This window comes from Dama dama, chromosome 25, assembly GCF_033118175.1.
Source record: "Dama dama isolate Ldn47 chromosome 25, ASM3311817v1, whole genome shotgun sequence".
Classification (NCBI taxonomy): domain Eukaryota; kingdom Metazoa; phylum Chordata; class Mammalia; order Artiodactyla; family Cervidae; genus Dama; species Dama dama.
The window spans coordinates 31360551-31386280 of NC_083705.1; the positions used below are offsets into that span (position 1 = coordinate 31360551).

A 25730-nucleotide genomic window follows, 5' to 3' on the forward strand; every position below is an offset into this window, starting at 1 on the left:
GGAAGACTTAAAGAGATATTGAATGTGAGGGTACAGTGGATAATGATCCAACTGTCAATGCAGGGGACACGAGTTCAATCCCTGGTCAGGGAAGAGTCCACATGCTGCACAGCAAATAAGCCCACGCACCACAACTTCTGAGCCCAAGAGCCACAAATACTGAAGCCAGCACACCTAGATCCTGTCCGCCACAACAAGAGAAGCCACCACAATGAGAACCCTCTGCAACGAAGAGTAGCCCTGCTCTCCACAATTAGACAAAGCCCGGACAGCAACAAAGATACAGCACAGCCAAAAATAATAAAAGAAAACATTTTAAAAAGATATTTTGCATGTAAAATGCTTGGCACTCAATATGAGATATTTGTTAAATTTGGGTTATTTCTATTCCATTAACATATTACATTGTTGGATTTATTCTGGTTGTTTTCCTTCAAAAAAAAAAAAAAAATCACCGGCTTCCTGTATAAGAAGAGCTTAGGTATCACCATATGCTTTTCAGAAGGCTTACCTTAAGCTGACTTTTAATAACAAGGACATTAATTTTACTTAGTTGTATGTTTATTTGGGGTGGCTCTGGGAGAAACTGCTAGGGATGGGGAGAGGGTGCTTAAAATCCTCCCAAATCCCTTTTCAGGCTTGTGAGTAATTTGCCAACACGTTAAAATTTTTAAAAAGCCTACGTGTCTACACAAGGAAGGAAAAGTGCCAATTCAACAATTTTTTTTTCAAACCAGCTTCCCTTGGTATCCATAAGGTTCAAGCACGTGATGAGAGACAGAGCATCATCCTGAAATGAGAGACAGTGGGAAGTCTGCCCTAGATGGAAATATCACATCCGCCCTTTCTCAGTGGCCTCGGGGGTGGTACCGACTGCAGGAGACCGCGTCCCTCCACTTCGACGCCTTAAAGGGCCTCGGACGTACAACAGACTCCAGCGCGGACGTCACATGGCTCGGGGGAGCGATTTGTCCACCCGGGCCGCCCCTCTTTCTGAAGTTGAAGCCCAAGCAAAAGCCGAAGCTGAAGGCGGGGGGCGGGGGGTGGGTTGGGCTCTGCGGCGGGAGGCGTGTTGGTTGTCGCAGAGCCCTCTGGGAGTTGTAGTCCGCGACGGCGGGAGGTTTGACTGCGGCTGCCGGCTTGGTGCTCTCAGAACTCCATCCCCCGCCGGCCCCCGCGACCTAGGCCTTTGCCTTTTCCTGTCCAGGGGACTTAGAAGCCTCGCTGTGGCAAGTTGAGAAGATTGGGGAAGGGGTGTACTCCTTCCCGCCAAACGCTCTGAGTTTCTGGGCTTGGCCTGCTCAGGTAGAGCACGTTCCGGGTTTTGCAAACTCACCTCCGGGGAAGGAGCAGAGGGAAGAGGGGAGAAGCGGCCTGAACGACTGAGCTTGCATCGGAGCGGGCTGTCACTCGGGGAAGTTCTTTGGGGAAACGCGTCGGAACGGTGGCTTCTTGCGGGAGCGGTGAGGCCAAAGCTGGGGCCCGTGGAGTCCTGTCCGGAGGGGCGGCGCGCGCTCCTACAGGGTTCGGGTGCGAGCAAAGTAGGGGACTCAGTCCGTGCCTGGGAGAACTCGAGGGGCTGTGGGAGTCGTGTCTGCCGGAGCCTTAAGGAAAAGGCAAGGTTACAGTGGGTGAAGACCCAGGTGAGAGGAGGGAGGTGGAGAATTGGGAGAATTATAATAATGGGAGTAGGAGAGAGCTAGAGAGGGGAAGTGGGGGCGGGGGATCCCCTTTGATGCCTTGAGCTCGGGCCGCAGATGGCGGGGGCGAAGGGTGGGGAGTGAGGGCCAGACCAGTAAGTCCTTGTCACTCTTCTCCCCAACCCCCACCCCCGGCTCGATTGTGAGAGCTAGTGCCCTGATAGTAGGTGGCTTGACATCTTCCTGTCTTAAAATAGCAGAGCTTGAAGGGGTCTTTGAGAGTTGCTATCAAGTGCGTTGAGACTTTCCAGATGAGAAAAGTCAGGCCCACCAAGATGAAGAAATTGACTCGCTCACCACCAGACAACCAGTTATTGACTGAAACCTAATTTTCGTGACTCTCAAGCCTTGCCTTAATCTATTGCTGCGATCAGTAGATTAGCAAACTCTAACCTGTTCCCCCTTCTTTTATCTTTTTACTGCTGTCATATGCAAGGTAACCAGGCAATCCCTGAAGGGAAAGGCTTTAGACTTTTCAATGCGTGGGTGCAAAGTCGCTTCAATCCTTTCAGATTCTTTGCGATCCTATGGGGCTGTAACCCTCCAGGCTCCTCTCTCCATGGGATTCTGCAGGCAAGAATGCTGGAGTGGGTTGTCATGCCCTTCTCCAGGGACTCTTCCTGCGCCAGGGATCGAACCAGCGTCTCTTCCCTCTCTTGCACTGGCGGGTGGATTCCTTACCACAGGGGCCACCTGGGAAGCCCTTAAACTTTCCAATAGGTTAAAGAAACCTTGTTTTAACTTGAACAAAAATCTCCTTGCATCACAAACATCTACAAACTTCATGTTAAGATGACAGATCAGTAGCAAACTAAAATGTCACCTATAGATTTTTTGACTGGAAGAAAACAAAGTTCAGCTTTCCCACTGTGTGCCCACTACAGCTCTGAGAACCTTTAGCCTTAGATTTCTTCTCTCAATCTTAAATGCTGCATATCTCAGTTACATACGTAAAAGTAGTTGCTGTTTATTGTGATTTTCATAATACCCTGAATAGTTACAATAAAAGATAAACAGCATAGGAGGATGGGAATGCATGAATTACAAATTAAAATAATGATTTATAGTAGTATTTTTTTTTTAAGGAGATATGACCATAAAAGTAAAAAAAAAAAAAATCGTTAATAGGTTAAAAATCTACCAGGCCAGCATTTTATAATACACTTAAATTTAAGTCCTTTACCAGTATACCAGTATTCTTTCTTTTTTCCTCCCTAAACATAACTTTAGAGCATTATAATAGAGTTCCCCAGTGTGGGAGGATAGGTTTTTTGGTGCTACTGCATTGTTTTAACTGGTAATTTCTTTATTGAACCACGTTCTCTTCCAGCACTGTCAAATTTACACCTCTTGAAGGATTTGTTGATCCAACTGTCACATCGGAATTTAAATATTATAGCTCCTATTGGTTGACCATTAAGCAATTCATAAGGAAGAGGTTGGGATAAGTCCATTACTGGACTTTATAGAAGTTATAGACTTACAATACATAGAAGAACATACATATACATAACAAAACTGCTTTCACCAGGCTGCCTTTTTAATGATGTGATTCCATTTGCTTTTTTCTTTTTTAATATTTATTTATTTGACTGCATCAGGTCTTAATTGCAGCATGTGGGATGTTTTAGTTGTGGCATGTGGAATCTAATTCCATGACCAGGTATCGAACCCAGGCCCCTTGCATTGGGAACACGGATTCTTAGCCACTGGACGAACAGGAAAGTCCCCTATTTACTTTTATATTGGCATACTGGATAGGTACGTAAACCATGACCAAACTTGGCCCACTGCCAAATGTATTTACTTTTTTATGTAGTTTTACTGGAACACAGCCATGCTTACTCATTTATATATTGTCTTTTGTGCTACAAGGCAAAGTTGAGTAGTTGCACAGACCGTATGGCTGGCAAAGCCTAAAATATTTACTATCTGGCCATTTACAGAAAAAAAAAGAAATTATCAACCCCCAGCCTGGTAAACTGAATATAAATGTAGTATCTAAAGCTCTACCATATGCAGAAGTATTAGTTAATAGTAATTCTCACTCATAAATACTTATATGGTGGGTTCATAATCCATTTCTTTGGACAAAAGCCAGTGCCTGTTATTGCAGATTGTTGCTAGCATCTTGGCATATGTATTGAGTTGGCCAAAAACTTCGTTTGGTTGTTTTCTGTAAGATGCTGTAGTAGTGCTTTGTTGTCTAACTTCATTTGAAACAGTTCTGTTAGATTGTGTTGTAAGAGCTGTCATATCAGTGTGCATTAAAAAAAAAAATTCATCAAAATTGGTGTATTTTAATATTGAAGATGGAAGGAAAAAAGCAACGTTTTTGGCATTTTATGCTTTATTATTTCATGAAAGGTAAAAAGGCAACTGAAACACAAGAATAGACTTGTGCAGTGTGTGGAGAAGGTGGCATGACTGATCAAATGTGACAAAATGGTTTGTGGTTTGTACTGGAGATTTCTTTCTTTCTTTTCTTTCTTTCTTTCTTTATGGCTATGCTAGGTCTTTGTTGCTGTGTGGGCTTTTCTCTAGTTGCGGAGAGGAGGGGCTACTGTCTAGTTGCAATGCATGGGCTTCTCATTGCAGTGGCTTCTCTTGTTGTGGAGCACAGGCTCTAGGGTGCACATGCTTCATTAGTTGCGGCACATGGGCTCAGTGGTTGTGCCTCCCAGCCTTTAGAGCACAGTCTTGGTAATTGTGGCACACGGACTTAGTTGCCCAGTGGCACGGGGACTCTCCCCAGACCAGGGGTCAAACCTGTGTCCCCTGCATTAGCAGGTGGCCTCTGTAATCACTGAGCCATCAAGGAAGTACAGTACTAGAGATTTCTTGCTGGGTGATGTTCCACGTTCAGGTAGACCAGTTGAAGTTGAGAGTGATCAAATCGAGACACTAATGAGAACAGTCAACTTTATATCATGAGGGAAATAGCCAACATGCTCAGAAAATCCAAATCAAGCTTTGAAAATCATTTGCACGAGCTTGGTTGTGTTAATCGCTTTGATGTTTGGGTTCCATGTAAGTTAAGCAAAAAAACCTTGACCATATTTCTGCATTCAATTCTCTATTTAATGAAAATACCATTTTTAAAACAAATTGTGATGGGCAATAAAAATTGGATACCATACAGTAATGTGGAATCAAAGAGATCATGGGGCAAGTGAAATGAACTACCACCAACCACACCAAAGGTTGATCTCCATTCAGAGAACATGATGTTTTGTATGTGGTGGGATTGGAAGGGAGGTCTCTACTATGAACTCCTTCTGGAAAACAGAACTATTAATTCCAACAAGTACTGCTCCCCATTTGACCAACTGAAAGCAGCACTCAAAGAAAAGAATCTGGTATTAGTCAACAGAAAACACATAGTCTTCCATCAGGATAACGCAAGACTGCATATTTCTCTGATGACCAGACAAAACCTGTTACAGCTTGGCTGGGAAGGTCTGATTCATCCACCGTATTCACCAGACACTGCATCTTCAGATTTCCATTTATTTCAGTCCTTCCAAAATTCTCTTAATGGAAAATTTTCAGTTCCCTGGAAGATTGTAAGAAGCACCTGAAACAGTTTCTTGCTCAAAAAGATAAAAAGCTTTGGGACGATGGAGTTATAAAATTGCCCGAAAAATGTCAGAAGGTAGTGAAACAAAATGGTGAATGTTATCCAGTCACTAAGTTGTGTCCCACTGTTTGCACTGGACCCCTGCACAGCAGCATGCCAGGCATCCCTGTTCTTCACTATTTCCCAGAGTTTTCTCAATCTCATGTCCATCAAGTCTGTGATGCCATCCAACCATCTCATCCTCTGCTGCCCCTTCTCCTGCCTTCAGACTTTCCCAGCAACAGGGTCTTTTCTGCGATGAGTCAGCTCTTTGCATCAGGTGGCCAGAGTACTGGAGCTTCAGCTTCAGCATCAGTCCTTTCAGTGAATGTTCAGGGTTGATTTCCTTTAGGATTGACTGGTTTGATTGCCTTCCTGTCCCAGGGACTCTCAAGAGTGTTCTCCAGCACCACAGTTGAAAGCATCAGTTCTTTGGCGCTCAGCCTTATCTATGATCCAACTCTCACATCTGTACCTGACTATTGTAAAAACCATAGCTTTGACTATATGGACCTTTGTTGGCAAAATGATGTCTCTGCTTTTTAATATGCTGTCTAGGTTTGTCACAGCTTTCCTTCCAAGGAATAAACGTCTTAATTTCGTGGCTGCAGTCACAGTCCACATTGATTTTGCAGCCCAAGGAAATAAAATCTGCCACTGCATCCACTTTTCCCCCATCTACTTGCCATGAAGTGATGAAACCGGATGCCATGATCTTCGTTTTTTGAATGTTGAGTTTTAAACTGGCTTTTTCATTTCCTTTTCACTCTCCTCAAGAGAGTCTTCAGTTCCTCTTCACTTTCTGTCATTAGAGTAGTTTCATCTGCATATTGGTGAATATGTTGCAATTGGTGAATATGTTGTTCAATAAAGTTCTTGGTGAAAATGATGAAGAATGTGTCTTCTGTTTTTGCTTTAAAACTGCAGGAACTTTTTGGCCAACCCAGTACTATAAATTTGCTTTCTCAAAGAATTGTGAAAGGAAGTTTCTGAACCTGGAGTGGAAAGGACTGACATTCTTTGAAATATGATAATGCTCACGGTTAATACCTTTTAAAAGACGTTACAGGAACTTCCTTTTGTTGTTCTCTATGTTCTTTTTGTGGAGATAATGTTTCAGCATAGGTATTAGCAAACAAGTTATTAATAAGCTGTTTTTGTCTTGAGACCCCTTACTAAAACCAATCTTAAATGATTAGTGTCTCATTATTAAATGACTTATCTTTGACGTTAATCTTGCATCTGGGACTTTGTTTTAAGGGTCAGAGGACTGAATGAAATAGAAGTTGAGTATGTCTGTTTATGTCATTTTGTGTATTTAGTTTCCTGTATTAGTGTTAGTCTATGACAAAAATAGTCAATCATTGATAGCACTATCCTGTAATATTAGCTATGAAACTCCAGTTCACCTCTCAACCTAATTCATCAGATTTTAAGATATCTTATAGTTCTCATCAAGACTTTCAAAAAAAGATATTAAATTTCCTTTGAGACAGCTTTCTGGGGGAATTTAAAGTTGAGGCAACTGAAAAATTATCAATTTTCTTAACAATTCTTCATATTTATTTGAATATTATTAAATTTCTGAAAGGCACTGGGAACTTTGGATTTGAACTTTGAACTCATTTATGATTTATTTTAAATCATTGAAATATCAGTTTTATACTTGTTTGGAATAAAAGGCTAATTTGACAATGCAAATTTCAGGTTTGCTCAGGAAAAAAAAAATAGATGTTTGTGATTAAACTGGAACTTTTATGTCAATTCCTGAATATCCTTCATATTTTCCTCAACCCTGATTACTACTTTTTATTAAGGCTGACTGAAATTTAAGAACCTTTCTAGATTTTCCTCTTTTCTGGTTTCCTAACATTCAATAATCAGTGAAAGTATCATCTCTGGGAGTTAAAAGAATCCTATTTGTAAATTCAGCCACATCCTAGTTTAGTTTAGGAACCAATACAATGGAGAGCATTGGTTAGCAAAGTAAGTTAGAACCATGTAAGTGTAACCATGTATTGCCACCATTGTTTGAGCAGGTAACTTTTTTCCCTACTGTGACTTGGTTATTGACTTTTCCTCTGTTTCACTGCTGCTAGAAGGATTATTGCTGTCTAAGGAAATACCTAGGGCTTCCCTGGTGACTCAGATGGTAAATATTCTGCCTGCAACACAGGAGACTCAGGTTGGATCCTGGATTGGGATGATCCCCTGGAGAAGAAAATGGCTACCTACTCTAGTATTCTTGCCTGGAGAATTCCATGGGCAGAGGAACCTGGTGAGCTATAATACATGGGGTCACAGAGAGTCAGATATGTCCATGGGATCACAAAGAGTAAGATATGTCCATGGGATCACAAAGAGTCAGATATAGTAAGGAAATGCCTAGGGTTCCCCTGGTAGCTCAGATAGTAAAGAATCTGCCTTCAACATAAGAGACCCAGGTTCGATCCCTGGATTGGGATGGTCCCGTGGAGAAGAGAATGGCTACCCACTCCAGTATTCTTGCCTGGAGAATTCCATGGACAGAGGAGCCTGGTGAGCTATAGTCCACGGGGTCACAAAGAGTCAGATATGATTGAGTGACTACCACCTACTTACTTAATAAGGAAATATCTAGAGTTTCCCTGGTGGCTCAGTGGTTAAGAATCCACCTGCCAATGCAGGACCCCTTATCAGTCATACCATTAGCAAATATTTTCTCCTATTTAATATGCTGTCTGTTTTGTCACTGGTTTCCTTCGTGTTCTGCAAAAGCTTTTAAGTCTGAATAGGTCATATTTATTTTTGCTTTTATTTCCTTTGCTTTAGCATTTGTTGTTCAGTTGCTCAGCCATGTCCAACTCTTTGTGACCCCATGGACTGCAGCACGCCAGGCTTCCCTGTCCTTCACCATCTCCCGGAGTTTACTCAAACTCGTGTCCATTGATTCAGTGATACCATCCAGCTGTCTTGTCCTCTGTCATCCCCTTCTCCTTGCTTTAGCATACAGATAAAAAAAATACTGCTGTGATTTATGTTAGCATGTTCTGCTTATGTTTTCCTCTAAGAGTTTTATGGTTTCCAGTCTTATATTAGGTCTTTAATCCATGTTGAGTTTATTTTTGTATTTGGTGTGAGAAAATGTTCTAATTTCATTCTTTTACATGTAGTTGTCCAGTTTTCTGAGCACCACTTTTTGAAAAAAATTCTCTTCTCCACTGTATATTCCTGCCTCCTTTGTCATAGATTAATTGACTATTAGTGCATAGGTTTATTTCTGTGCTTTCTATCCTGTTTAATTGATCTGTTTGTCTGTTTTTGTGCCTATGTCATAGTTTTGATTTTTATTATTATTTGTTTTTGTAGCTTTGTAGTATAGTCTGAAGTCAAAGAATATTATTCTTTTAACTTTGTTCTCTTTCTCAAGATTATTTTAGCTATTCAGGGTCTTTTGTATTTCCATACAAATTTTAAAATTATTTTTCTATAGTTCTGTGAGAAAGGCCCTTGGTATTTTAGTAGTGATTGCACTGAATCTGTAGATTGCCTTGGGTAGTATGGTCATTTTAGCAGTATTAATTCTAACCCATGAACATGGTATATCTTTTCATCTATTTGTGTCATTTTCAATTCCTTTCATCGGTGTCTTGTATTTTTCCAAGTACAGGTCTTTTGCCTCCTTAGATAAGTTCATTTCTAGGTTTTTTATTCTTTTTTGATGCAGTGGTACATGGACTTATTTTCTTAATTTCTCTTTTGAGTAATTCATTATTAGTGTGTAGAATTAACAACAGATTTCTGTATATTAATTTTGTATACTGCAACTTTACTGAATTCATCAATGACATCTGGTGGCAGTGTAGGATTTTCTGTCTGTAATGGAGGTTCCATTATAGGTTGTTATCCTTTTTCCCTTAGCTACCTTTAAAATTTTTTCTTCATGATTCACTTCTGACAGTTTTTTGTTGTTATTTTTTATGGCTTTATTGGGTTTTCATTGCTGTATGGGCTTTCTCTAGCTGCAGCGAGCATGAACTGCTCTCTAGTTGTGGTACAAGGGCTTCTCATCACTGTGGCATGCATGCCTGGGCACGTGGGCTTCAGTAGTAGTGGCTTCCAGGATTTAGAGCACAGTTTCAATAGTTGTGGTGCATGGGCTTAGTAGCTCTTTGGCATGTAGGATCTTCCTGGATCAGGGATGGAACCCATGTCTTGTGCATCGGCAGACGGGTCCTTTACCACTGAGCCACCAGGGAAACCCCTTTTGACAGTTTTAATATGATGTGTCTTAGAGAAGATCTTTTTGCATTGAGGTAATTAGGTGTTCTCCTAGCTTCATAGACTTGTATATCCAGTTCTTACCACAGGCTTGGGAAATTCTCAGCTATTATTTCTTTAATAAATTCTGTCCCCTTCTCTCTTTTCTGGGATACCCAATGTCCTAATGTTGTCCTTCCTTAAAGAGTCAGTCAGCTCTTGTAGAATTTCCTGATTTAAAAAAATATCTTATTTCTACTCCTCTCCTACTGGTATTACTTTTAGATTTCTATCTTCAAGCTTGCCAATTCTGTCTTTTATCCAGTCTGCTCGATTTCCATTGCTTTGTAATTCATTCTTCATTTCATTTATTGAATTCTTCAGCTCTAGAATTTTCAGTTAGTTCTATTTTAGAGTTTAAATCACTTTGTTAAAGTATTCTGTTCATTAATTTTATTCCTGAGCTCATTGAATCTGCCTGTCTGAGTTTTCTTGTAGTTTGTTGAGTTTCTTCATGACAAATATTTTAAATCTGTTTCAATTAGGTCACAATATTTCATTACTTTACATTTAGTTTTTGGAGAATTGTCATTTTGTAGTGCAGTGTTCGGAGAAGGCAATGGCAACCCACTCCAATACCCTTGCCTGGAAAATCCCACGGACGGAGGAGCATGGTAGGCTGCAGTCCATGGGGTCGCGAAGAGGCAGACATGACTGAGCGACTTCACTTTCACTTTTCACTTTCATGCATTGGAGAAGGAAATGGCAACCCACTCCAGTGTTCTTGCCTGGAGAATCCCGGGGACGGTGGCGCCTGGTGGACTGCCGTCTGTGGGTTCACACAGAGTCAGACACGACTGAAGCGACTTAGCAGCAGCAGCAGCAGCAGTGTTACTGCGGTTCACGGTGCCTAATGAGCTGTTTCTCCACAGACAAATTTCAAGTGGCCAACACCTTTTTGCTTGATTATAACAGATTCAATAGATTAGAAGTTAGAGGCCTTTCTTCTGTTTTCCAGTAAGTGGTGCACGATCTTTTGGCTTCTCTTAACCGAACTACCTGTAGTTATCTTTGAATCTTCGCTCTCCATCCTTCATCACCTCTGTTGGCAGTGTTACCCTGGGCACTCAGTACCGCTTCTTGTGCCTCCAGGGTTGTTGGTGCCTTGCCTTCTGCTATAGCCAGGATGGTGCTCCCTTACTTCATATCCAGGATCTCCTGAATTACAGGCTCTGACATTGCAGGGGGAGGGAGAAGAGAGAGGCACCTCTGCTGGGTGAAGTGTTGTAAGGTTCTCTGTCTTGGCCTCTGTGCTCATGGCGGCTGCTGAGGCAGGAGTTGTGTGCCCACCTCCCCTGCTGCTATCCGGTCTTTTGGGGCTGCAGTCTCAGCTGCTCAGCTGGAGGGCTAGGACTACAGGCACCACCATCACTCTTCCCTTGGTCTCTCCCTCCCTCAGTTTCCCCCTCTTCTAAATATTCTATCTAGTCTGCTCACTTTTAGATGTACAGATGTGTGGAATTCTCCAGCATCCTAGTGTGTAGGGTGGAGGCACTTTTGTTGTGTTATAGATGTGTTACTGGTCGTACTTTGAAAGGAAAAGATAAAGGTAGCTTTTTATTCTACCATGTTGCCAGCATCCTCTCTTCAGCTTTTAAATACATCCATTGAGTTTTAAATTTTGGCTATTGGCTATTATGTTTTGTTTTGTTATTTTTTTCTTTGTTGTTATTTATCTGGGCCTAAGTGTTCACTCTAGTCCTTTACAAACATGCTTTTACTTTTTGAAAATATCCACTTTTTCCTTTATTTGTTTAAAGGTAGGAAGCATAATTGTTTTATAATCTTATTCTGATAATAAGAATGTGGTTGAAGCCTTTGTGAAGCTATTTCTGCTATTTCTCCTGGTTCTCACTAATAGCATTTTGTTTCTTTATATGTTGGTTTATTTTTGACGGTATACTATTCATTGTTCTTGAAAAATTGTTTGCAAGCCTTTTTTGAGGCCTAGGATCAGTGTTTTCTGGATCCTCAAAGAAAAGATTTACCTTTGCTTCAGCCAGTTACCTATAAGCTCTACCAAGCAAGTAACCTGAAATTATGTGCATAGCTTTAAGTGTTCTTTGATCACCTTGCAAATCCATGAGGTGCAGTTTGTAGTGTATAATATTTCCCTCTACACAGACACACACACAGAAACATACAAACACACACACAGGCTGTGGTCAGTGTCAAGAAAACTTGTTTGCAATTCTCTTGTGAGAGAGTGAGGCACTTTTCAGTTCAGTTCAGTCACTCAGTTGTGTCCAACTCTTTGCAACACCATGGACTGCAGCATACCAGGCCTCCCTGTCCATCACCAACTCCCGGAGTTTACTCAAACACATGTCCATTGAGTCAGTGATGCCATCCAACCATCTCATCCTCTGTCGTCCGCTTCTCCTCCTACCTTCAATCTTTCCCAGCATCAGGGTCTTTTCAAATGAGTTAGCTCTTCGCATCAGGTGGCCAAAATATTGGAGTTTCAGCTTCAACATCAGTCCTTCTAATGAACACTCAGGACTGATCTCCTTTAGGATGGACTGGTTGGATCTCCTTGCAGTCCAAGGGACTCTCAAGAGTCTTCTGCAACATCACAGTTCAAAAACATCCGTTCTTCGGCACTCAGCTTTCTTTATAGGCCAACTCTCACATCCATACATGACCACTGGAAAAACCATAGCCTTGACTAGATGGACCTTTGTTGGCAAAGTAATGTCTCTGCTTTGTAATATGCTATCTAGGTTGGTCGTAACTTTCCTTCCAAGGAGTAAGCATCTTTTAATTTCATGACTGCAGTCACCGTCTGCAGTGATTTTGGAGCCCAAGAAAATAAAGTCAGCCACTGTTTTCACTGTTTCCCCATCTATTTGCCATGAAGTGATGGGACCAGATGCCATGATCTTAGTTTTCTGAATGTTGAGCTTTAAGCCAACTTTTTTACTCTCCTCTTTCACTTTCATCAAGAGGCTCTTCATTTCTCTTCACTTTCTGCCATAAGGGTGGTGTCATCTGCATATCTTAGGTTTTTGATATTTCTCCCGGCAATCTTTATTCCAGCTTGTGCTTTATCCAGCCCAGCGTTTCTCATGATGTACTCTGAATAGAAGTTAAATAAGCAGGGTGACAGTATACAGCCTTGATGTACTCCTTTTCCTATTTGGAACCAGTCTGTTGTTCCATGTCCAGTTCTAACTGTTGCTTCCTGACCTGCATATAGGTTTCTCAGGAGACAGGTCACGTGGTCTGGTATTCTCATCTCTTGAAGACTTTTCCACAGTTTATTGTGATCCACACAGTCAAAGGCTTTGGTGTAGTCAATAAGGCAGAAATAGATGTTTTTCTGGAACTCTCTTGCTTTTTCGATGATCCAGCAGATGTTGGCAATTTGATCTCTGGTTCCTCTGCCTTTTCTAAAACCAGCTTGAATATCTGGGAGTTTATGGTTCACATATTGTTGAAGCCTGGCTTGGAGAATTTTGAGCATTACTTTGCTAGCGTGTGAGTTGAGGGCAATTGTTCAGTACTTTGAGCATTCTTTGGCATTACCTTTCTTTGGAATTACTTCCTGTTAACTCCTAATCTGATGGTGAAGCGCTCTGTAGTCACAGCTGTATTGAAAGTAGGGGTGGGGGTGATTTCTTACTACACTCATTCCTTCCTTTGGATGAATTTTGGGGTTTGTCTTTTATTTCCCTGCTATTCCAAAACATGTTGAAAACCCCAGCACAGTTTCTCCTGGCACAGCGAATACCTTCAGAACGGAACCAACTTGTTCTAGCTACTTACTTTCTATGTTCCTTAAATTCACCTACAAATGGCCTGCTTTTCCTTACTATTTTCAAAAAAAATTTTTTTATATTTTACCCAGTATTTTCAGTTGTTTTCTGCCGGAAAATGAGCCCAGATAGTCTAATCTGTTTTATTACTGGAAATGGATTGCCTTGCTTCTTTTTTTATTAAGCTGAAAAATAAGTAGTAACTCCTTTTCAACTTAGCAAGTTTCTGATACTATGAGTATTTTAGGCATATATCTCATTAAGATATCTTCAAATTCCTGTGTTTTTTTTATTTCTTATACATGCAAATGTATTACCTATCAGTAGTAAAATAATTCTTATATTAAACTTTATATTATTTCTCTTTTCTGATTTATTACAGGACTGACTTCTTTAGTGCCTAGAGTCTGAGGAAAATGGCAAATATGGATAGTGATTCTAGGCATCTTCTCATCCCTGAGGGAGATCATGAAATAAATCCTGGACCTATGAATATCCAGTTTGATTCATCAGATATAAGATCTAAAAGGTAAGTGTTCAAAATAAAACATTTATTTCAAAATTAAGACTTTTAGTTATTAAAATAGAACTCATTATAACCAAATATATAGAGATTTTATTATAAAATATCTAATTTCTTACAGGATCTGTATGTTTGTATATAAAAGGGAATATATATGAATACATTTTCTCACTTGTATTTGACTTTTTAGACTAAACTCCGTTATCTCTGTCAGGGATGGCTGAGGTAAGTTTTATGAAGTAATATGCATGTGACTCATGTAACAAATACTTATTGATTGTCTGATCTGTGCAACGTATTACATGAAGTCAGGCTTCCCCGGTGGCTCAGTGTTAAAGAATCCACCTGCCAATGTAGGAGATGTAGGTTCGATCCCTGGGTCGGGAAGATCTCCTGGAGGAGGAAATGGCAACCCACTCAAGCATTCTTGCCTGGAGAATCCCATGGACAGAGGATCCTGACTGGCTACAGTCCATGGGGTTGCGAAGAGTTGGACACGACTGGGCAGCTGAGCACAAGTATGGGAAGTGCTGGGAATAGAACAGTGAAAATAATTCATGATCCTTACCTTCTCTGAGTTTAAATTCCAGCAGGTAGTTGAAGATAATTAGAGTTTAAAATTTATTTCATTCCTTACCTTGAAAATCCAAAAGATCCACTGAAAAATTATTATAAATGCAATTTATAATAACAATTTATAAAAAAAAATTCAGTAAGGTGGTTGTTTACAAAATAGGCAAAAATCAATAGCATTCTAATAAGAAAATATAATGGAGGAAAAGATAAGATACATAGGAATAGCCTTAAGAATGTGCAAAATCTGTATGAGAGAAACTCTAAAATACTAAAATAACAGCACAGTGTTTATTCAAATCTGAGGTGCTGATTAAAAGGTGTACTAGTTTTGGTTGTTCTTTTTTTTTAAATATAAAACTAACATAAACTGCTGCCCATACCTCTGATGCAACAATTTCTTAGAACTTAGAATTTTATTTTTGTACTTACTAGAATTCTAGTGTGATTATAAAATCGAAAATATAAACAAAATATATTGGTTAAAATATTACAAATCTGATTCTTCACATACAGTCTGATTCTTCTGATTCACTTTTTGACTTGCAGTCATCAAAAATCATTATTTTTTCCTGCTCACACAAAATTGTCCTTATTACCATTAAGAGTATTGATAGTATAGTATTTCTTGAAAGAATTTTCTTCCAAATCACTGGCACTTTTTAGTTTTGATGCTTGCACTTTCCGGATCTTACCAGAAGGTGTCACAAAAAGCTTTCTAATAACACTATGGCTCATATTTCTTCCTTACTGCTGCTGCTAAGTCGCTTCAGTTGTGTCCAACTTTGTGCAACCCCATAGACGGCAGCCCACCAGGGTCCCTTGTCCCTGGGATTCTCCAGGCAGGCAAGAATACTGGAGTGGGTTGCCATTTCCTTCTCCAGTGCATGAAAGTGAAAAGTGAAAGTGAAGTCCCTCAGTCGTGTCCGACTCTTCGTGACCCCATGGACTGCAGCCTACCACGCTCCTGTCCATGGGATTTTCCAGGCGAGAGTACTGGAGTGGGTTGCCATTGTCTTCTCTGATTTCTTCCTTAAATGATCTCTAAATGGTTTGATCATTGAAATGACCACAGATGACCTGTCATGCCACCAAGAGCAGTTATCTTCATGACTGCCACCTGGCTGACAGTGATTAAAAGATGTCCTGGATTATTATTAGATGCATCCATATTTTAGAAAGGGCTAAATGTGTATGTTAGAGTTAATAAGATATTACATGTAACAAAAAGGGATATTCTGTTCTCAGTCTAGAAGACTCTAAAATACAGTGTCATGCTCTTTAAATTTTAACCCCACAAAATTAATGTGATCTGCCCCTCACCAAAAAAAATGCCATCAACCAATGCCAAAGTTTACGTGGCCCAGCAGTTTCACTTCTAAACATTAATTTGCAGTGTCAAGTAGTATATGTACTAAGTTGTTTGATGCACTGTTTTTTAATAATAGCAAAAGGTTGAAAACAACAAAAATGTCTTCTTATAGGACTGGATAAGTTATGCCACCTTGATACAATGGAATATTTTTCACCCATTAAAAAGAAAGAAGTGACTTTATTACATATCAAAATGGAACAAGTCTTCAACTTATTTTGTTAAATGAAAAAATGTGAAGTGCAGAGCAATCAGTGTATATAGCATACTGCTGTTTGGGTAAAGACATTAAAAAGTTATATATAATACAAATATATATAAATGAGTCCAGGGGAGTAAATAGGAAACTGTCAGAGTGTTGTCTCCTCAGAAAGAAACAGTGCTTGAGGTGGGACATGTGGCAGTTACTGTTAGGTAAATACCCAACTATTCAAGAACCCCACCTATTCCTTGAACTTCTGTTTTTCAGTTTTCTCTGTTTCCTCTTCCATTTCTCCCAGGACCTAGGGCTTTCTTACTCATCTCTGTGTGCCAGTTTTTCTCAGGGAATTCACTCAAAAATTCCCTCTGTTAGACAATGCTTTGTAAATTATACTTTTTCTTCCTCCCCTTATTCACTATTGCTTATCTATCCTATTTGTGCACAAGCTTGTTGTCTGTTTAATGTTATGATGGCAAAAAAATGCTGATTTTGTTAAGGCTCTAAGCAGTTTCCAATCCAGGAGATGAAAGAGGATTGATTTAAACTATTCTTGATAATCCTGCTTCCATTTTCCAGATACTTATTTTTAGTCTTTTTTAGCAGCTTGAGCAGTGTGAAGTTTATCACATGAGAAATGTATCATTGTCATTTAAAGTGGCCATCAGAGAAGATAATAAATGAATCTTGTAATTTTCACTTGTATGTTTAGTATCAGTGAATAGAAGGACTAATGAATGCTGATTAAATGCTCAGAACTTTCTTGAAACCTCTAAATTCTATGATAAATAATTGATCACTGTGACAATAGAACATAGGTCATTAAAGTGCATTCCACTGCAATAGGTTGGCAGGAGTTCAAACAGTTCTCTGAGTATTTAACCATTTAGATTAAATGGAAGTATATTTTCTATAATGAAATTTGTCAAAATAAGAGGGAATCAACTATTTTCAATCATAGGATAACTGTCTAGGTAAGCATGTCTTAAGAAAGGCAAATTTTTATAGGACTTTAGCAGTAATGAATGCTAATTTTCATGTGAAATAATTTCAGGAACTTATTTGATGAGGGGAAAAAAACAGGAATATCTTAAAATATTGTTATTTCCACTAAAATTTGGGTTATTTCATTTTATATACATGAATCTCAGATACACTGTGTTTTTCAATTTATTAACTTTGAGAAAATTAGTGTTAATTTAGCCTTATCTTCACATATTTGTGAAATGATGAAGTATCATTTATACTTTTTTCTAGTATACATTGCAGTAAATACAAAGGAGTTAAAATAGCATTTATCCTTGTGCTACCTAAAATCATCTTTCATATAGCCACACTTTGGGAAACTGTCTTCAACTGTTAGAATACAAAAAATAACATTTGATACTTTTAGATTGCTTATTCTTAGTTTAATTTGTGGTTGACTCTGTCTCTTCCACTAGGTGGCAATCAAAATCATGTTCCAGTTCAAATATAAAAATTTTAAGAAATGCTTGGGACTGAAAGCGTGTTGGACCTGCTTATCATTTTGGTGGACTGGGGGTCTGATTAGACTTAGGTAGATGAAGGAGCTTGTCACTGTAGAGGAACCATACATGTCACAAGCATCTGGATCATTTGGAGAACTTTTACAAATTACACAAATCCACATTTCTCTCTGCATGCCTCCCCTCCCCTCCCCTATTAGTTTTTCATCTGATTTGGGGTGAAGAATGTGAGTAGGGTGACAGAAAGGTTTAGAAATCTCCTATACTGTACTTGATATATGTCTTTGGCAATCACTGGCCTTAGAGTTTGTTTTCCTGCTTTTCCCAGACTTTCTGGTAACCAGATATTAGAGCTGGTATTCAGGATTGCTTCATGCTCTGCTGCTGCTCTGGGATTATAACCTTTGGGAGTTGACCCTCCCAGCCAGCCTGAAACCAAATTGGGATTTGAACTTCCCTTTTTCAGTTTTCTCAAACTCTGTTTCCTCTTCCACTTCTCCCAGGACCTAGGGCTTTCTTACTCATCTCTGTGTGCCAGTTTTTCTCAAGGAATTCACTCAAAAGTTCCCTCTAGACAGTACTTTGTAAATTATACTTTTTCTTCCTCCCCTTATTCACTAACGCTTATCTATCCGGTTGGTGCCAGTTCTGTTGTCTGTTTAATGTTATGATGGCAAGCAATCTGATGTGTCAAAGACCTAGTCATGAAAAAGACTATTTGCATTTTAATAAGGAGAATTTAATAAGGAGAATTCTAGAAATATAAAAGCCTAACCTAAGGATTAGATTTTTCTAATAACATTTCAAGTACTCTGGTAAGCCAGTACGGTAGAGGTAGATATTTAAAATAGGCAGTATTCTGGGTGCCCGTCAAAGATACCAAGCATGCTTATGACCCCTATTTCTTTAAAGTGTCTGTTTGTTTGCCCATGTGCAAAGTGGTCTCTCTCACTTTCATCTGTCATTAATACTGTCGCTAGATAGCAGCCTGAATTGACTCTTTTTGTATCTGTGGTCTGAGAGAGAGAGAGAGAGCAAGTGAGCGAGAGCGAGCAAGCACATAACAAAGTGAAGAGTTTATTAAAGTGTCCTAGGCCAACAACAGTGATCGGAAGTGATTATTTGATTATTGAGGCTCACGTTGTTTCATAGTTGGGGATTTATACAGATCTAGAAAAGTAGTTTCTAGAAAAAGTAGAAAAGTAGTTCCAGGAGAGTTGGTTTCCAGAGCTGTGTAATTGAATTTTGAGGAACTTGCCATCCATGTTAAATAGGCAGGACCAGGGCCCTTGACCATGTATCAGTGCCCTGGAGCTGAGGACCAATTTTCTGATTGTGTATTATACCTTTTGTTCCCTTCCCTCTCTTTCCTCCTTTTTCCCTTCTTCTTGCCTCTCTTCTTTCTCTCCCTCTTTAGTCTTCTTCTCTCACCTCTCTTCTCCCTACTTTCCACCATTATTTTTCTCCAGTGGAGCTCTTTTTGCTAAATGCTTAGAGAGGGCAATCTTGGCCATGGATTTCGAGATGCTTTAAATCGATAACTATGGACTTTGTTAGAATGGGATCTTATTTCAAGTTTCATTGGAACCTTTTTATTCTCTCCAGTTCATAGGTTCTTTTACTTCTGCCAGTCTTTCCAGATGTCTTTGTTTGCTTAACTATCCTTTTGCATTTATATCTGCTTTCCTGAGGTGCTTCCATTTCTTTCCCTAGATCTGTCTGTCCTATCTGATTTTGCTATTTCTTCCCTTACCTGCAAACTAGTTCTTTATTTTCTTCCCTATCTTCCTCCCTCATTAACATTATTTGGACGAATCTGAAGAAAGAGGGAGCCTAATAATGGAGTGTGACTGGTGCTCGTCACGGTCAATCAAGTGTGTTTTGTTGGGAGGAAAGGGTATGAAGAGTTGGCCTAGCATTTTTCTCTGTCTACTCAGTTCTACTTAGTGTTATAACACCTCCAAGCATATAGTTAAAAAGGATTTTAGTGTATCAACCCCGCCCCCCAAAAAAAGTGCAGTGGGCTGCAAATAAGAAAAGAGTTTATGGTGGGGGAGTGTCTTAAAATTATAATTCAGGAGACACAGATTTGGGTAATCCTGAAAGCGTGTTCTGAGGAAAAGAATCAGGGGCTTATTATAAAAACAGAAAACCATGAAATTGTTAAAAATTGCCTGGAAAAAATTGTTATTCATCCTTAAGGAATCACGAGTTGTTTTAGGATAGGGGTCCTAGAAGTAAATAGACTGTTACTGGTTATTTTCGGGTAAGGATCTGATAAGTATCTTGAGTTTCTGGCATGTGTTCTAAATAACTTGCTTATCAGGTCAAAAGGTCAGACTCCATCCAGGCTGAGACATGTATAACTCATACTTCCTTAATGGCTTCCTGGCTCCCTTTCAGAAAACTCTCAAAAATACCAACTCCATTTGGATTTTCCTTTCATAAGTAATAATATCATTACTGCAAAAGCAATGAAACCCATTGCAAACCCATTCAATTTTCTTATTAAAGAAAATTAAAACTCCTTTTAACAAACAGACAAAATCAAATATTTTTAATTGGAGGCACATGAAATTTAGGGATCTTGTCAAAAGCCTAATGGATGACTGTAGCCCAAAGATAAGGAACTGATATAAAAGTAACATACTGAGATTATGTATCTTTGGCTTGCCTGTTATGCTTTAGTCTTAGTCTCAAATTGTCTCCAAAAGTCTACTGTATAATTTTCCTATGGCTTCTTGTTTTAAGATTTCATCTTGTAATCTGTTCTGTATTCCTTTGTCCCCAATTGTAGTTTCTAAGGGCTTTTAAATTTTAAGAGATAAGTGAATGCCTCAACATTTCAAGCTAAGAAATACTTTTCTATAAAGTGACATAGAAAATTACTTTGGTGCTATACTTATAGTAAAAAGTTTGATTAATTTGCAACAACATCACACTTCCTCATTTTTTCTATTTCAGTTAGCTTATAATTTAACTTGGCATGTATCACTACTTCAATTAAGGTTATTTCTCTTTTATCAAATTCATATCTGACTTGTTGTTATTTATTCTAACACTAGTTTTTATATCTACCAATGCCTCTGATTTTTTTTTTTTTATTATACTTCTTCCACAGAATGGCTTCTAATCTTCTCTTAAATCCTGGCTTATTCATTATAAATTGATGTAGCCATTGGTCTTCATCCTGTCTTTGAGTGTTATTATGCCCTAGCTCTTATATATTAAAATTGTTGTTACTTTAGTATGTTACTTTCATTTTGTTTCTCTTCTATTATAGTTGGCTCAGAGGGTAAAGCATCTGCCTACAATGTGGGAGACCTGGTTTCTATCCCTGGGTTGGGAAGATTCCCTGGAGAAGGAAATGGCACCCCACTCCAGTACTCTTGCCTGAAAAATCCCATGGACGGAGAAGCCTGGTAGGCTACAGTCCATGAGGTCAAAAAGAGTTGGACACGACTGAGCAACTTCACTTCACTTATTATAGTTAGAGAATTATTTTTATAAATATTTTCTGTTTTATTTCAGCATTATTGAGGCATAATTGGTCTGTTTTATTAAGGCTAGTAAATTTGAGTGTTAAAAATAATTGCTTGAAAAGAGGGCATGATCCTTAAACATTGCTAGTGGAAATGAAACATGGTATAGCCACTCATTATTCCTTCCAGTTTTATTGAGATATAATTGACATCCAGCGCTTTATAAGTTTAAGCTGTACACCATAATGATTTGACTTACATCATGAAATGATTATCACAATAAGTTTAGTATACATCCATCATCTCTTGTAGATACAAAAATTTAGAAACAGAAAAAAATATTTTTCCTTATAATGAAAACTCTTAGGATTTACTCTCTTAACAACTTTCATGTATAACATACAGCAGTATTAACTGTATTTATCAAATTGTACATTATATTCCTCATACTTATTTATTTTGTAACTGAAAGTTTATATGTTTTCACTGCCTGTCTTCTTCCATTCCTCACCTCTACCCTGCCTCTGGTAGAGTCTTTATTTCTATTCAGTCTTTATTTCTATGAATTTGTTTGTTTTTGAAGTATAATTGACCTGTAACACAGTTCGTTCCTCTTATACAGCATAGTGATTTGACATTTCTGTGCATTTTAAAATGATCACTTCAGTAAGCTTAGTTATGATTTGTCACCATACAAAGATACTACACTGCCTTTGTTTCCCATACTATTCATTTCATACCCATGACTTCTTTTGCAACTGGTATAGCCACTTTTGAAAACAGTGTGATAATTCCTAGAAATGTTAAATATAGGATTATCATTTGACTTAATAATTCTACACCTAGGTATATACTCAAGAGAATTGAAACATATGTCCAAACAAATATAAAGAAATGTCCATAACATTTATAATAGCCAAAAGTGGAAGCAACCCAAATATCCATCAGTTGATATATATATAAACCAAATATGGTATATCCATACAACATATTATTATTTGACCATAAAAAAGGATTAAAGTGTCAATATATGCTACAATATGTATGAACCTTGAAAACATGTTATGTAAAAGAGGCCACACAAAAAAAGACATATATGATTCAATTTATATGAACTATCTAAATTAGGTAAAGACAATAGAGACAGAAAGCAGATTAATGGTTGCAGATGCTGGCAAGAGGAAATAATGGAACCTAAGATTTCTTTTTGGAGTGATGAAAAGTTCTAAGTTGATTATGATGGGACTTCCCTGGCAGTCCAGTGGGTAAGACTCTACACTTCCACTGCAGGGGCACAAGTGGTGCCCCTGAGGGAGAACTAAGATCCCACATTCTACAAGGCATAGCCAAAAAACAAAAAATTGCTTTTGGTGCTTGAGGGAAAACTCCATGAATGTTCTAAAAACTATTGAATCACACATTTAAATGGGTAAATTTTAGGTATGTGAATTAATATTTTAATAATCTATCATTTTTAATAAAGTATTTTTATTTTATTTATTTTTTTTAATTCTTTGGCCATGCCATGCAGCATGTGGGATCTTAGTTCCCAGCCAGGAATCAAACCCATGCTCCCTGCAATGGAAATGTGGAGTCTTAGCTACTAGACCTACTAGACAGACTGCCAGGGAAGTCTTGTTAATCTATTACTTTTTTTTTAATTAAGAGGGCAAGGGAAATTTTTGCTTATGACAAGGGCAGACTAAGGAATTTGAACCAACCAACTGCTGAGAATAACTAGAAAAACTTACCCGCCCCCGCAATTTTTTTAATGTGCCTACAGACACAGGAGAACTGATAAGACAACAGTAGGATCTAGATCTTGAAGAAGGAGGGCACCAAGAAAGGGAAGTGCAGCATTTCCTCAAGAGTATCTGCCAATTCTAGTTTAAGTTTATTAGCTGAGAAGCTATTAAATTGACAGAGCTTTTGACAGCTTTACAAGGCTACAGGGAGAAAAATTGGAATTCAGTGCTCACTAAAAGTAAGCAGGCCCCGTGCAAACTTCAAGTTGAAAAGCCTAGAAATACGAATGAACTGGAAATAAAATGGTCTTCTTTCAGAGACTATAGCTCAACTTTAACTCATCTCAGTCCCTAAAATTGAATTAAGGTAATCTAGGTTGGCTAAGTGTCTTAAATTGGCTCCCCAAAGCAAATGTACATCCTTTCTAAAGAAAATAATATTATTCTAAGGCTTCAACTTACTTATACTATTTTCTGTATACTAGAATTCCATTAAGTACAATGCCAGGTACTTAAACATAGCTAGGCAGAGAAGATAAACCAACATGATTAGAAATTAGAGACTTGATACACAATAAAGGCTGACAGATGATCCAGATGATGGAGTTATAAGAAACAAGCTTTTAAAGACTATGTTTAATATGTTCAAGGAAACTGAAATAAGATTGATAATTTTCGCACTGGCTAAAAAATATAAAACAGAACCAAACTCGTAGAAAATGTTTGCTGAATTAAAAAAAGGGCCCAGATGGAAAATCTGGAACCAAAACACAGAAAACAGTAACCTAAAGTAAGAAATCAGTCAATGATGAAAACAAATCAAGGCAAGGATGTAGAACAATAGGAGTGATTATGCAGTACTAGAGTAAGTGTGAATTAGTATAATCACTTTGCAAGAGAGTTTGTAATTGTCTGCTAGCATTTAATATACACTATTTGTAATCAATAAAAACATTTCACCAAGAGACATGTACAAAAATATAGATTATAAATTATTCATAAGGGTGTCAAACTAGAAACAACCTGGATACCCACCAACCAGTTATGGTTAAATAAATCATATTTTCATGTAATAGAATATTAAACATTTATGAAAATAATCAATCTACAGCTGCAAACAAGAATATGGATGAACCTCAGAAAGATAATGTTGGCAAAAGAAGCTAAACAGAAAAACACATATTGTGTGATTACACTTTATATAAAGTTCAAAATCAAGTAAAACTAATTTCATGTTTCTGCGCACCTGAGTGCAGAGTGTATGTATGTGGGTCTCTGCTTATCTGAAAATATACTAGAATATTAACTGATTATTTCTAATGGGTGATTTTTATTTTCTTATGTAGCATCTGTATTACCCTCAATATAAACAGTGTACTACTTTTATAAAAAAAAAAAGCTTATCCAGAAGATATAGCATTCCTATAATTTAGGATAAAAATAGTATATACAAAATGGAAAACCCATTTTCTTACAAACAGTGTTTAAATCAACTGTACTTCTGTAGGATGATAAATTTGTCTTTTTTCTCTAAGGGTAGATCTTGTTTTGTTCTTGTATAGAGAAGGTTCTGGAAAAAGACAAAAGCATAAAGAAACATATTCCCATCACACAGAGGCAAGTGTCATTAAAGCATTTTAGTATATTTTCTCCTATCCTTTTCTATGATTTTTTAATGAGATCATATACTGTATACAGTTTTAATTTTTTTAACTTTTTCAATTTAAATTTTTATTACATGCTGTTGTTACTTCTGCAAAATATTCCTTAGTTGTCTGCCTGCCTACCTGTTTTTTCTCCTTCTCTGCTTCTGTCCCTTGCTCTCTATTTCCTTCCTTCCTTTCTTTTGTTCTTCTATCCCTTCCTTCTGTCAGTAAACATTCACTAAGCTCCTTTTGGTGCTAGACACTCTGGGGAAGGAGATAGACACTCAGCAAAAGTAAAAGAGAGGTTATAAATATTTGGTATGTATTTTTATATATGTATGTATAATATATGTATATACACATATATGTATATATACACACACACATATATATGTTTTTTCAACTCAGTACTCATTTTTAATGAGAAAAAAGTACTGATTTAACCCATCCTGATCCAGCAATACCAAGAACCCATGGGATCATATCCCAGCAAATAACTATGCTATAGGGTCTGGCTAAGTTCAGTGAAGAGTAGAATGAGGTCATCTGTGGTACTAATGGATAGGTGCTTTGGAGGTTTCTGTGCAGGCGTTTCTTTAAGAACATTCAGTGGTCAAGTGCAGGGGTCAGCAAACTTGTTTTCTGTAAGGGGCCAGATAGTAAATATTTTAGGGCTTGTGGGCACATGCACTCAGTTTTGCCATTGTGGAATGAAAACAGCCATAGACAACACGTAACTGCATGGGCCTTGCTGTGTTCTGATGAAACTTTATTGATAAAAACAGACCATGGGCCAGACTTGTCCTATCTGACTGTAACTACCAACCTCTGGTCTGCAAGGAGGGACTGGACTTAGGTGTAAGCAACTGTAGGGACTGGTACTTCTGACCCCTAGGGTACTTCTTGCCTTGCTTCTGGAGAAGTTAAAAAAAATAAGGTCCACTCACCTTAATTTCTCTCCACCCTCACAGTTGCTTCTAATAGTTGTTCTAATCAAAAGAGCCTTTTGGATAATAAAAGAGTCTCCAGCCTCTCCCTGAACCTCAGGCCTCTGCAGCAAATCTAGAGTTCTTTGGCAAGGTCACCTAAGGGTTTAGCTGCCATAAATTCTAGGGATTATGACTGAGGCTAAGAATGATAAGTAAGGAGAAAGTACCAGGTTTCAAGGAATTGTAAAAAGTTTTACAATAAAAATTATCCTTAAGGATCATTGAAATGCCCCAAAAAGCTATGATCATTTTTCCATATTAAGACTTACTTCTAAATATCATTTTATATAAATGCATATTATTTAAATATATCATAATTTAACAGTGTCTATTAAGCT

The 25730-nt window shown here is 38.2% G+C and overlaps 1 protein-coding gene across 6 annotated transcripts in view; it reads left to right on the forward strand.

Moving 5' to 3' along the window:
- The first annotated feature begins 1163 nt into the window (after positions 1-1163).
- Positions 1164-25730, forward strand: part of SLC38A9 (solute carrier family 38 member 9) — a 79305-nt gene continuing 54738 nt past the window's right edge. The window contains exons 1-3 of one of the 6 annotated variants that reach the window (XM_061129781.1): positions 1214-1305; positions 7496-7597; positions 13759-13905. In XM_061129781.1, the coding sequence (XP_060985764.1) occupies positions 13793-13905 (113 nt within the window). In that variant the 5' untranslated portion in view covers positions 1214-1305; positions 7496-7597; positions 13759-13792. Of the gene's footprint in view, positions 1464-1486; positions 1644-7495; positions 7598-13758; positions 13906-25730 lie in introns of those variants that run through there. The other 5 variants (XR_009690562.1, XM_061129778.1, XM_061129779.1 and 2 more) reach the window with 5 other exon arrangements.